At 44.3% G+C, this 14,951-nt stretch overlaps 1 protein-coding gene across 1 annotated transcript in view; it reads left to right on the forward strand.

The window, feature by feature from the left end:
* The window catches only part of LOC126419723 (protein qui-1), a 918,484-nt gene that overhangs the window by 512,690 nt on the left and 390,843 nt on the right, over window positions 1–14,951 (forward strand). Inside the window, exon 5 of the mRNA XM_050086903.1 lies at window positions 12,646–12,787. Within this exon, the coding sequence (XP_049942860.1) occupies window positions 12,646–12,787 (142 nt within the window). The remainder of the gene's footprint in view (window positions 1–12,645; window positions 12,788–14,951) is intronic.

Below are 14,951 nucleotides of genomic sequence, written 5' to 3' on the forward strand. Positions count from 1 at the left end.
TTCTTTGTAGTATCCGCTTCCGAACAAGCGACGGCTATCTGGACTCCACGGGATACCGTTGGGGAGACACCGCGGCACACGAGTACTCAGCCGTCGCGCTCAGTTGGCAGGGAAGGTCCAGATAGGCCATGGCGCGTAACATGTCTTCATGGCGACCCAATGTATGCCACATAGGAGTGATGTCAGGTAGCCTGCAAACTGCGCAAGCACATTACTCTCCGTAAAATGTTCCGTGAACCACTCTGACTCAGATCGAGAGCGCGCGGTGATACTTTGTCGTACGGAAGGTACAAGCCACTGTGGTGAGCTGTACGAAGCGTAGCCATGAAGTTTTATTTATCATCTCATTTTATTTATCATCTCCAAAATATAATACTCAGAGTAAAAAACTTTGTTGATTGGCGACTCCATGAAGTGTCCTGTGCACACTACCACATAATGGATATACTTAGAAGGAGAGACAGCATTGGTCGTATTTTTTTGTTTTATTAACCGCAAAATCGATTTTCGGTCACTTAGTGACCATTCTCAGTGCTGTAATATACAATTTAAATTGGTAGGCACTGGTGTCAACAAGCTAAGAGCGATCGCTCTAAGCCTACCAATTTAAATTGCATATTACAGCACTGAGGATGGTCACTAAGTGACCGAAAATCGATTTTGCGGTTAATAAAACAAAAAAATACGACCAATGCTGTCTCTCCTTCTAAACAACTTTGTGATAGTGTTACAGCTTCTCTACATACTCAGTCTTCAGTCCCATATGTTTCCCCATTGTCCTTGATATATTTACCAAATGCACTTTGTGTCAATGCGTCAAACACACAAATATGGCAGAAACGGAATCCCTGACCACAGAAAGTAGTTGCTGTTACGAGGTGGCTCGCTCGCGCTCAGCGACTTTACAGCTTTGTCACAGGACCTAATAGGGTTAGGAAGAGCTTTGGCAAAAACATATGGCAAGACAGCTTAGGAATAACTTGCCATGATTTAATGACATGTAGTAGTACAATTAAGATGGAGCGTGGTGTAGTGTCGTCGAAGGACGAGGTTCCAAGGCAAGGTTAGTACCTCGGGACGGAACCACAAGCAAACTCATTCGCTGCCTGAAGCAATGGCGTATGAGAGACGGTGGCGTAGACACGTCCAGAAAAGTCTCCTTGCGCTGCCGCATCGGCTCGCTTTCTTATGTCAGAGCGGAGTGCTGCTCAGCCCAGTCAGCAATCATCGCCGAAGACGACCGCATCGCCTCTCTACCGAGCCAGCCGTGGGATAGTTGTGTCAGATGCATCTCTGCATAAAAGTTTATAGTCAGTCGTACTCTGCGAGAAGAGACTAATATATTGTTCTGTATCAAGCGATACGTTAATCTTCAGTACAGTATTAAATACTCATGACATTCCTATGAACATTAATGAGTACAAAGTTAACTATTTCTTGTTCAAGTTGTAATAAAGAGATGTAAAACACTGGCCAGTCAGAACATTATGACCATCTGCCTAACAGCCGGTATGTCCACCTTCGCCAAGGGTAACAACGGCGACGCGTCCTGAGATGAAAGCAATGGGGTTTCGGTAGGTCGCTGGGCAGTTGGCACCACATCTGTACACAAAAGTCACCTAATTTCCGTACATACCGGGGAGTGGGGCGATGAACCCTAACACCACGTCCAGTCACGTCCCAGATGTTTACGATTAGGTTCAAATATGGCGAGGTGGCGGGCCAGCACATCAACTGGAACTCGCCACTGTGTTCCTCGAATCACTCCATCAGGATCCTGGCCTTGTGACGTAACGCATTATCTTGTCGAAAAATGACACTGGCGTCGGGAACCATGAGCGTCATGCAGGGGTGAACGTGGCCTGCAACCAGCGTACGATTCTCCTTGGTTGTCTTGGAGTCTTGTCTTCGATTACCACCACTGGAAGCACTTCCGAAGGAACGGGAAAACTCAAGAACTAAAACACTTTCTTCAAAATATGAATTCGTACAACGCTTGCTTCCAAATGACTTCTTTCGGTGTCACTTCGGTCAGTACCAACAGAGATGAAATCGATTACGTTTTTTTTTACATCAAGGACAAATGTATCACAACACGAGATCATTATTATCGCTACCCAACTAAGATGATAAATTTCTGCAAGTATATTTTATCGGAAATGAAGAAACAGAAATTGATCAACGATGTACAAATATTTGTGGACTGATATGAGAAGTAGTCCAAGATGTACAGAGGATCTTACACAAATACAATCGTCTGATTCACAAATTCAAAACAGCACTAGACCGAATGATTTCGCCGGTCTGGGTGGCCGAGCGGTTCTAGGCGCTACAGTCTGGAACCGTGCGACCGCTACGGTTACAGGTTCGAATCCTGCCTCGGGCATGGATGCGTGTGATGTCCTTAGGTTAGTTATGTTTAAGTAGTTCTAAGTTCTAGGGGACTGATGACCTCAGACGTTAAGTCCCATAGTGCTCAGAGCCATTTGACCAACCGAATGATTTCTGTTGACTATAAATTCATATATCGAGCCGACAAATGACCACATGGAGAGCACGAACGTAGATTTAATGCACCTCAGATGGACCAAGTCGCCATCGTAACTGTGCATAATGAAAACACAAGCCGTGACATAATTGTACAACGAGAAAGAGAAGGACTACAACACATTCCAGATACACACCGTTTATATGATGCCCTCCAATAACCATGAACATTTCTGCACGATGATGACGGACATCATTCGAATGTGAAACGAGTGCAACCTGAAAAAGGCGTATAAACAAAGAAAAATTCTCTTCCAAGGAGTTCTATGTTTACCACTTAATGATCAGAGACAATGAAACATACAATCAGATTCTCAAAACTCGACGTTTATTCCAACATTTCCTGGTAGATATGTATACAAAAACATAAGCGGAACGGATGCTTTACATAAGAAATCAGAAGAAACTATGCACGGAAGAGTACATCCACCTTAGAGACGCAGTCATAAATTACGGGAACACTGACGACATTGGAACAATGGTAATCTTGCCCTCATCATACATAGGAAGTCCGAGACACATGCAAGAATACACTTGAGATGCCATGACCTACATAATAAAATATGGGCGACCTGACCTCTTCATAACATTCACAGGCAACCCGCCGTGGTCAGAAATCAAAGACAACTAAGATACGGACAAACCCACTTGCATCGACACGACGTAATAGCCCAACGTTACCGATAAAAAAAATATTTACTGAATTCATCCAAAAATAGCGTTAGATGCTGGATGTACACAATCGAATGCCAAAAACGAGTAATATCTCACTCACACAATCTCATACGGCTACACGACACAATTCATCCCACGGATATCGACAAGAAGATCCAGAACTGTTCAAATTACTAGTGAAAAACATGAATCACGAACCATGCAGGCCACTAAACCCCAATTCGCCACGTATGAGTGATGGAAAATGGACAAAAAATACAAGAAACCCTACTTGGATGTCACTCAAACTGGAGTTGATGGCTATCCCAAATACAGAAGACGATCATCCAAAAACTGTGGCTTCACGGTAAAAATAGAATGCGGAACAGCGACGAACTGGAAATAGATAATCAGTGGGTAGTACCACATAACACACTGCTTTCCAAAATGTTCCAAGTACACATAAACGTAGCGTACTACAATTCAGTGATATCCGTTAAAAATGTCTGTAAGTATGTGGAGTAAGGCAATGACAGGGCAGTATTTCAAATAGCCGAAGACAGCGGACAACAAAACAGAAACGACGAGATCTTCATCTACCAAACGGGAAGATATAACAACAGTAACGAAGCAGCGTGACTGATTTTCAGTTTTCCCATACATGAACGCTAAACAGCCGTGCAACATATAGCAGTACATTTCGAGAATGGACAGAGAGCTTACTTTACGAAAGACACCGCCAGAAAAACTGCAAGCGGGCTACCTCAGAACACAAGATTAAAAAATTTTTACCAACTGAGCCAAGTGGATCCGTTCTCGGAAACATTACTATATGTCGACATTCCTACCTATTATACTTGGAACACAACAAACCAAATCTTTCAACGTCGAAAACAAGGTATTCCAGTGGAGGATCATGCAGAAATCATAAAATCTGGCTCAATATGCCGAGTATATGCAATACATCTGAACAACGCCGAATATTTCTATGTCTGGATGCTGCTACACGTAATACGGGGACCAACAAGTTTCACAGCTCTCAAGACTGTTGACGTTTACCTATGCCAGACGTGCGGAGAAACATTACTGTAGTTAAGGCTACTGCATAACCACAACCACTGGGAACGAACACTACAGGAAACCACACTCACAGCCTCTGCTGAACAAATGAGAGACTTATTCGCCATAATTCTAACAACATATAACCCATCGAATCCAAAATAGCTATTGGACTCCTACAAACAGAGTATGAGTGATGACATACTGTACCAGATCTGGAAAGCTCATCCTGAACTGACCTTCGAATACAACATCTTCAATGAAACACTCATTCGCCTAGAAGATAAATGTTTAGCAATAAACAACCAGACCTTAGTACAACTTGGGATGCAAGCACCACGAAAAGATGCTACCCGTCTGCCCAGCTACGAAATTATAAAGAAAAAAAGCTTCATCAACTAACTACTTGAGTACACTGCTCACTACAAACCACTCCTCAATGATCATCAAAAGGACAACCTTCTCATGAAGCGGACCGACAACCACACTGGCGGAATTATTTACTTGGACGTACCAGGCGGCATCGGGAAAACGTTTCTAATAAATCCACTGTTGGCGGAAATACGTGCTAAACAACACATTGCACTTACGCTGACATCATCTGGCATTGCAGCCATACTTATGAAAGGAGGACGAACTGCTCATTCTTCCTACAACTACAGGTCAATATAGCAGGAAAAAAAAGTCCGCTACGTAAAATCTCAAGAGCATCTTGACGGGCAGAACATCTAAGCAAACTAAAATTATCTTCTCGGACGAATTCACAATGACAAATAAAAAAATCGCTCGAAGCCATGACAGAACATTACAAAACTAGCGAGGAAGCTCTGAAGTGATGGAAGGAGGTCTACTCATACTCTCAAGAGATTTTCGACAAACACTTGCAGTTATCCCCAAGTCAAGAGATCACTGCATGCCCCCACAAAAAAAAAAATCTTTGACCACAACTACAAATACTGCAACCAGCAAAAAATATGAGGGTTAGACTATCCAAAGACGAAACAACAGCGCGTTTTGGTCACCAACTTTCACAAATACGCTAAGGTACATATCTACTGACCAGACGACCGCCCTCATTAAACTTCACAGTGATTCCTACAAAACACAGCTACTACTGAAAACGAACTTATCGATCAAATTCATCCAAACATTGTTCACAACTACCGCACTGGTTATTTGAAAGGGCAATTTTGGCAACTAAAAATAATATTTTCGACATCTCAGTTTCCATATTCAAAAGAAAATTCTCCGTGAAGAGAAAATATATAAATCGATCGATAATCGTTGATGAAAGTGTGAACGTCCCTACAGAATTTCTAGACTCCTTACAAATGCCAGGAAAGCCGTTACACAAATTTTGATTTGCGATCATACTACTCAAAAGTCTTAACTCACCAAAACTTTGTAATGGAATAAGGATGATCGTCAAACGGCTATGGAATAACAGCATCGAAGCCAACCTTATGATTGGAAAGTACAGAAGACACACACTATTTATGCCGAGAATGCCACAGATCTCTACTGAACTGCCATTTCAATTTAAAAGACTGCAGTTTCCAATCAAATTAGCTTATAATTTTAGAATTAACAAAGCTCAAGGACAAACTTTAAAATATTGCAGCATTAGCCTCAAAGACCCTGCTTCTCTGACGGTCAACTATACATGGTTTGTTATCGAGTAGGAAATTGGAGTCATTTGTACATATATATACGCATAACAAAATGAAAAGCGTTGTTTATAAACAAGTATTGTAAATAGTTAGCATTTGTTTCTGTGGTGTCACCGCCAGACACCACACTTGCTAGGTGGTAGCCTTTAAATCGGCCGCGGTCCGGTAGTATACGACGGACCCGCGTGTCGCCACTATCAGTGATTGCAGACCGAGCGCCGCCACACGGCAGGTCTAGAGAGACTTCCTAGCACTCGGCCCAGTTGTACAGCCGACTTTGCTAGCGATGGTTCACTGACAAATTACGTTCTCATTTGCCGAGACGATAGTTAGCATACAGCTACGTCATTTGCTACGACCTAGCAAGGCGCCATTATCATTTGCTATTTATTTTGTGATGCATGTACCGTCAGACCGAAGTTCACCAACTATGGATTAAAGTTAAGTATTCCAGAAGTTACGTACTATTTTTACTACTATAAAGACCTTGTCATTTTCCAGACCTCACGCCAGCCTGCGTGAGCTTTAACGCGTGCCTTTCGGCTTCACCTCATAGTGGCTTGGCTGTCTTGCCAAGTCACAACAGTTTCCAAAAATTTTTTACCTCTTATACTTTAATGTTTATCGTTTTATTCCAAGTGCCACACAATCTCATATCAGCTCTCTGAGTGAAGGCGGGTACCCCAGCCAGTATTTAATGAAGCCCTAACTATGATATAATTTCTAAGATGTTTATCTGGGCCCATTGACTGTAAACCATTGTTACACTTGTGACGGGCACCACTAGCTGCTTACTGTAGGAGTTACTGTTGCTTGTCACCAAATGGTTGTTAAATTACTGTATTGTTCAGTTTAGTTTCGTAAGTTGATGCTATTAATAATTTCGACATTTTTTTTTTTTGTTTGTAAGGAGGAAAAATCAACTCCAAACACAACAAAAAGAAATTGATCGGTATCTGGTTAACTTTTCAAAAGCTGTAGTGTTCAAATTTATGGTCGCAAACCCCAGTTCAGTTTTTCTGGAGCATACTATTCACCGAGCATTCTGTGAAATTAGCGTCAAGAAGCGTGGCCGTCTTATACGGAAATCGTGGATTCTTACCTTAACACCAAAATATCAATAGGCCTACTCCTATGTGCCACAAGAAATTGTCTCATGTCGTGGATCACCTCCTCCGTATTCCTGCGGTATACCATGGACATGACTTATTCCTGACTGTGTGAAGTCCAACATGGGTTACGTTGTGAGCAACGTAAAATGTAATCAGTGAAGCCAAACGTTAGCACTGAAATTCTGGTGATAGTCAATGTTAAGCCACGAGATTATATGTATTCCTTGTACTTAATATTGTTTTTCACTACGTTCAGTAGTTAAAAATATTTGTTTCATGTGACAACAACACTTTAAGATATGTAGTATCTCACAATCCAGTAAACATACCTCTTCTCTCCTTCAGCTGAAGTACGAAAATTTTGAAGCTTCATATGTTACGCGTGTAAAATTTACTTAAATTCGCTTACCATTATCTAGCTCCGATCGTCTCAATTATTTCACTATTTACTTGACTGGTGCTCTGCTAAAAACGATACGCATTGCCTTATCTCTTTTTCGAAGTAATAATACCTGGGAATAGACTAATTGAGACGTGGGACTTAGGGAAACCAGGAAAGGTGTGGACGGGGCCTAATGAGTTACCGTTGGTTGCACAGAAAACACATACACTTTATATTTAAAAAACAAACTCCCAACAATGATTTTTAAAAGATTTTGCTACACTAGCGGCTGAAAGCCTCATTAGAAGAATTGCAAGTTATTGTCGGCCAAAGGCCACAAGCAGTGTTACACACGATCAACGGCTGAAGGCCTGATTAAGAAGGTTCAAAATTATTCGTCGGCTGAAGGCAAGAAGCAATTTCAAAAATACACAACGGTTGAAGGTCTGAATTACCAATAAGGTGGACAATTACACTTTAAAAACACTAAAACCCTGTCTAATAATCTTAATAAGTTGTAACAAGCTATAGTGACAACTGAGGGCCTCACTAAAACATAATTGAAAATTGTTTGTTGGCTGAAGGCCAAAAGCAGTTTTACAAACAATTAACGGCTGAAGGAATTACAAGTGGGGAAGGCAATAACATGCTAAAACATTAGGGCAAATTTTTAACAATTATGACAACTTATGCAAATAAGAAGGAGTGATCCACAGACAGTGCTCCCAGGATCGACCTGAGGAAGGTGGCTACAGCCGTGTAAGAGGTGAGACAGGCAGTCAAGAGTTGTACTCACGTAACAGGATGGCAAAACACACTAGGAGTAGCTCAAGCGCCTACCGACCGACTAACCAGTCCGCCTAATGAAACTTCTTGGCAGATTAAAACAGTGTGCGGGACCGGGACTCGACCTCGAGACCTTTGCCTTTCGGGGAGCAAGTGGTCTACCAACTGAACTACCCAAGCACGACTCACGCCCCGTCCTCACAGCTTTACAGTGCTTGGGTAGCTCAGTTGGTAGAGCACTTGCTCCCCGAAAGGCAAAGATCCCGAGTTCGAGTCTCGGTCCGGCACACTGTTTTAATCTGCCAGGAACTTTCATATCAGCGCATACTCCACTGCAGAGTGAAAATCTCATTCTGAATCCGCCTAATGTCCAATCACCGGCACAACGATGGAATATTTTTAGGCAAGGGCGAAGAGACGGACGGCATCACGTCTTCAGAAACACACCCAAAGCCGAAGGAAACACTAGAACCATGGTAGACCCCCCAAAAACGTATGCACAGTACAATTCAAGAAGCTGTCGAACTACACGCCGTGTGGGACAGCATCAACACGACGAGGTAAGGTACACTACCGGAAAAGTACCTTCCAGGTCAGGTGACTGGGATATTAGCGCTCACAAGGCAGAAAATACCACTGGTTCAACTTCGCTAATAAGAATAATACTAAATCCATACTAACATCAAGGAGCTTCTGCCAACGTGACAGACTCGTTACGGTTGGTCTCGCCGACCCCTGGGAGCAGCAACATGCAAACAACAGCGAAATGTCAAACAGTACAGGTTTCAGTACTGGACTCGGTTCACTCAACTTCAAACGTCCTGGGTTCGGTCGTCGGCTACAGCTCCTCGGTCCGACAGAGCCCGCACGCCGCCAGCCCCCGCGCTGCGGATCTCCTCGTTGCTCTGTCCGAAGCCGAACTGATGTCCTTTCGCAACCACTCCAAATCCAGTACGCAGATAGCATTAAAATAACTGCTCATTCAAAACCACAAGACATACACGGATCCGAGAAAACAATTCCACCAACAACTCACAATACTAAAACCAGGGGTCTTTGACGCTAATGCCGCAATATTTTAAAGTTTGTCCCCAAGCTTTGTTAATTCTAATATTATAGACTAATTTGATTGGAAACTGCAGTCTTTCAAATTGAAATCGCAGTTCAGTAAAGATCTGTGGCAATCTCGGCGTAAATAGTCTGTACTTTCCAGTGATAAGGTCGGCTTCGATGCTGTTATTACATAGCTGTTTAAAGATCATCCTTGTTCCATTACAAGGTTTTGGTGAGTTAAGACTTCTGAGTAGTATGATCGCAAATACAATTTTGTGTAACGGAATTCCTGGTACTTATAAGGAGTCCAGAAATTCTGTAGGGACGCTCACACTTTGTATATTCTCTATTCGCCGAGCACTTTCTTTCGAATGCCGAAACTGATATCATCGAAAATATTATTTTTAGTTGCCAAAATTGCCCTTTCAAATAACCAGAGCTATTGGTACAGTCCTGAACAATGTTTGGATAAATTTGATCGATGAGTTCGTTTTCAGTAGTAGCTGTGTTGCAGTAATCACTTTGGTGTTTGATGAGGCCGGTAGGCTGGTCAGTAGATAGGTGCCTTCGCATATTTGTGAATGTTGGTGACCAAAACGAGCTGTTGTTTCGTCTTTCGATAGTTCAACCCTCATATTTTTTGTTAGTGGCATTATTTGTAGTTGTGGTCAGAGATGTGATTTTTTTAGGGCATGCAGTGATCTCGTCTGCTGGTGTTGACTTGGGGATAATTGCGAGTGTTTGTCGAAAATCTCCTGAGAGCATGAGTAGACCTCCTTCCATTACTTCAGACCTTCCTCGCTAGTTTTGTAATGTTCTGTTCATGGCTTCGAGTGATTTTCTAATGTGTCACTGAGAATTCGTCCGAGAAGATAATTTTAGTTTGCCTTAGAAGTTCACCCCGTCCAGATCCTCTTGAGATTTTACGTAGCAATCATTGTTCTTCGGGTATATTGAACGGCAGTTGTAGGGAGAATAGACATTTAGTCCTCCATTCATAATTGTGGCTGCAATGCCGGATGTGAAACAACACGGACGAATTATAAGTCGGCACAAACACAGAGAACCCAGAAGCGGTCGGAAGACCAAATGCACGTCGTCCGCTGCAAAGACTGACCGAACGACCAACCAACGGTTGTGCCCCCTGAAGTCAGGCAGGGGAAAGTTCCCAGTATAAATCGTTGACTAACAACTTATTGCCAAGAGGTCACTTCGATGGGCGGACACACACACACACACACACACACACACACACACACACACACGGGCGCGCGCGATTGAAAGTTGCACTACTCGAATATCACGGTCAATTCAACTAAAACTCGCTGAACCCGTCTTTGACGTGGTCGTGCACTCTCGCGACCACACCCTTCCGTCGGACAGTGCACGTGTGTCGCCAGTGGTCGGGCGAGTACTGGCTGTCCGGCCCACACTGCTGCTCCGTCCCAACACAATTCACTCGACGCACGACGACCCGGAAATACTAGGGGGCGCTCCAAAGGTGGTACCACAGTACGCGAAATCGATAAGCGCTGCTGCTGCCACTCACGGACAGACAAGGCGAGCAAACGTAGTGGCGCCAGTGAACACACTAAGAAAACGAGACGCCACTATCGCTATTACAGGATGCCAAGCTATGAACGGCATCACCCCGAGCCGCATGCGGACCACTAATGACAATTCTAAAAATAATTAATCTTAGTGAAGAATCATTTCAGAACTATATACAGACCAAACAGCAATAGCAAAGATAAATAAGTAATACGGAAAAGGGAGCAAGAATGTGAAGTTTCCTTATCTGTAGGCACAGATTACTGCAAAGCTATCAGAACAAACTGGGAAAGAATACAGTTGCTTACATTTGCGAATAACATATCGGTAATGGCTCCTGATGAAAGAAAACGTCGAAGAAGCTTAGGAGACACGGATTCTGTACTAAAAGAAGAACACAAAACGGAAATTAACAAAAACCGACAGAAGTGCTGCTGTCCTCCAAGGGATTAGAACCCATTTGGGGATGTAGACCACTGTATAATTTCCCACACTGGTGGGCCAAAAGGGTGTCAGACCCCTGATGAGTCCTGCATGTATCGCTGTTTCCATGGACAAAGAGGAATCAATAATGGGTGGTTCAAATGGCTCTGAGCACTATCCGACTTAACTTCTGAGGTCATCAGTCGAACGTAGTACTAATTAAACCTAACTAACCTAAGGACAGCACACACATCCATGCCCGAGGCAGGATTCGAACCAGCGACCGTAGCGGTCGCCCGGTTCCAGGCTGTAGTGCCTAGAACAGCACGGCCACTCCGGCCGGCTCAATAATGGACCATGGAGGACTTTTAACTTACCCTCTGCACAGAACCACCAGATTTCTGTACGTAAGTAAATGGTATACGACCTCAACGTCATGGTATGTCAGTGAAAGATGTGGTGTGAGCCACAGCATATGTAGAACATCTTTTCATCGTTAAGAAAAAGGTATTTTAGTTGAGATGAGAGTTGCGTTGAAGCAAACTGTGGGAATCCGCTTGTTGAACAACCTTTTTTCTTTCCCTTTGCTCTTCTTATCTACGAATACCAGACTTTTTTACACTGACCAGAATTTCGACTGCGTGACTTCGGGGTTTGGGGAGCACCCTTTCATTTGAACCGGCTCGGGAAATTTCTGGACTTGAACTGCACTGTAAATGTATAAGAGCGGTCATAACGGAGCAGCAAATGAGACGGACAGTATCCACGAACATCCTTGGCAACTTAAGACTACATGCTGGAACTGCCTTCCGCAGGAAAGTGCTCTACCGACAATCTATGCAATAACAGCTCAGAACCCACTCCCACAGCTCTACTTCCTCCAGTACCTCATCTCCTACCTCCCTATACAAGTTCTACAAATCGTGCAGGACAGTACTCCTCTAATAAAGGACAGTGAGGAGACATGACATAGCCACAGCCTGGCGGATGTTTCCAGAGGACTACTGTGACGTTTGGGAGGCAGTGGATGAAGAACTGGCGGAACTAAAGCTGGGTGGTCGGGACATGAGTCGTGACTGGGTAGCTTAGTTGGTAGAGCGCTTGCACAAGAAATTAGGTTTTGGATTGTAGTCTCAGTTCGGCACAAAGTTTTAATCTGCCAGGGGAAGTTCCATGTCTGCGCTCACTCCGCAGCAGAATAAGCATTCATTCTAGGAACCACGAATTTTGCAGAGTTGTGGAAAGTGCTGTCGTACAATAGTTTGCTGCCTTCAAGCATCTACTGTCAAGAATTTTGAAGTTGCCAGGATGAATGCAACTTAACAGAGTTGTATAATGATGCCTCTTCCCTTGTAATTGTGGACAGCCTGCAGCCGCCTGGTTTTTTTTTTTTTTTTTTTGCCCGCAGGAGGTGTTCCAGGAAGCGCAGAGCCACCTGGAGCTCATCTCTTCGCCAGACATGGAGCCGTCCCTCCAGGACCCAGGGGGCGGCTGGTCCGAGTGTCTGGATAAGGTGAAGGCCATGATGGTGGCCGCCGCGCAGGGCACAGGTGAGCACCAGCGGCACGTCTGCGTACATGATCACGGCCTCTCTTCTCTGTCTTTCCACCTTCCTTCCGCTGCACTTTCCTGGGTCAGTAGCCGTATAGGATCTTTAGGAAATGAGAGAGGAATTTGTCAGAGCACTGAAAGAGTGAAGCCGAAATGAGGCACCTGGAATAGGCGACATAAATGTATCACACCAAAAACACTCAGACATTAGGAATAATGTACACTGATCAGCCAAAACATTATGACCTCTGCTCACCGCGAAGTTGGATGGTGCGAGGTGGCGTTGTGGGCACGTGACGCGGTAAAAAAAGTATGTAAGCAGACGCGGACGGGTGATCACACTAGCGAAGATATGGGCTGCAAATGGGGAAACTGTGGTGTCATCGCCAGACACCACACTTTCTAGGTGGTAGCCTTTAAATCGGCCGCGGTCCATTAGTATACGCCGGACCCGCGTGTCGCCACTGTCAGTGATAGCAGACCGAGCGCCACCACACGGCATGTCTAGAGAGACGTACTAGCACTCGCCCCAGTTGTACAGCCGACTTTGCTAGCGACGCCACACTGACAAATACGCTCTCATTTGCCGAGACGATAGTTAGCATAGTCTTCAGCTAAGTCAATTGCTACGACCTAGCAAGGCGCCATCACCAAGTTATATTGAGATGATAATACTGTATCAACAAGACCAATGTTCACCAATTGTGGATTAAAGTTAAGTATTCCAGCAGCTACGTACTTTTCTTTAGAGCATTCATTACGTATCCTGTTTCAGACCTCACGCCAGCCTGCGTGAGTTTATGCGCGTGCCTTTCGGCTTCCTCTCGTTGTGACTTGGCTGTCTTGCTACTTCACAACAGAAACCCTTTGAGATAAGCGCCTTTGACAAGGGTCACATTATTATTTTGCTGAGCATGTGAACGAGTATCTCGAAAACGGCAAACCGGTCGAATGTTCACGAGCTGCTGTCGTGGGCATCTACAGAAAGAGGTAGAAAGACAGTAAAACTGCCACTAGGTGCTAAAAGGTCGGTCGTCCATGCTGTGGTTTGGAGGCTTGTATGCCGTGTAAAGTAGGATAGATGGTGACCTGCGGCATTTCTCCCGAAAGAGCACAATACTGCTGCACGTACAAGTGTTTCGGAGCACACCGTTCGTCGTACATTGTTGATCATGGAGCTCCGCAGCTCACCACACATGCGTGTTCACATGTGACCCAGCGACATCGTCAATTACGATTTCAGTGTGCACGGACCAATGGGTTTCGACTGTCGACCAATGGAAACGTTTTTGCCACAGTGGGTCGGTGGGCGTCTCCACAAACCCCGTTCATCGAGGTGAACAGCGGCTCGAAACGTGCAGTGTCCCAGTGACGGGTTGGTGGGAGCAGCATTATGCTATGGGAAACGTTCTTCTGCGCTTGCATGGGTCCTATGGTAGTAATCTAATACACGCTGACAGATGTGAACCACTTGCATTCCTTCATGATTGATGTCTTCTCCGACGACGATGTCATCTGTCTCCCCTGTCTCAGAGCCAGAGCCGCGCTGCAACGGCTTGGGGAGCATTATTATGAACTCACGTTGATGTCTCGGCGACTAAATCCGCCTGATGTAAATCCTATGGAACCCACATGGGTCGTTATCGGGCACCATCACAGCGGACGCCGATCAGCAACTCGTTATTTACGCAAATTACATGACCTATGACACATACCGCCACAATACAACGAACTACCTGTCGGATCCCTGATACGCAGAATCAGTGATGTATTTCGTTCTAAATATGGACAAGCAAGCTATTAAGCAGAGAATCATAATATTTTGGCTCATCATTGTAAAAGACCTAGTTACAAAGAATGCAGGTGCGACAGATGTAATATTACAGAACTATCATTTGAATATGTTATGGACGCAAAATACATGAATTATTTATAAAATAATGGAAAGACTGCTGGTAGAAGCCAACCTAAAGGAAGATCACTTTAGGTTCCAGAGCAATGTAGGTTCACGCAATAGAGGAAGGAGTTCTAGGATTCCTGCCAAGGAATTAAAAGTGCAGGGCTAAGGGTGTCCTCCAAACAGCTCTAGTAGTCCTCTGATGATGGCAACATCTTCGTGATTGCCTTACAGGGTGTGGGCTGGTGACTCACTGGGATGAAGTC

The sequence above is a fragment of the Schistocerca serialis genome, chromosome 9, assembly GCF_023864345.2.
Source record: "Schistocerca serialis cubense isolate TAMUIC-IGC-003099 chromosome 9, iqSchSeri2.2, whole genome shotgun sequence".
In the NCBI taxonomy this organism is placed as follows: domain Eukaryota; kingdom Metazoa; phylum Arthropoda; class Insecta; order Orthoptera; family Acrididae; genus Schistocerca; species Schistocerca serialis.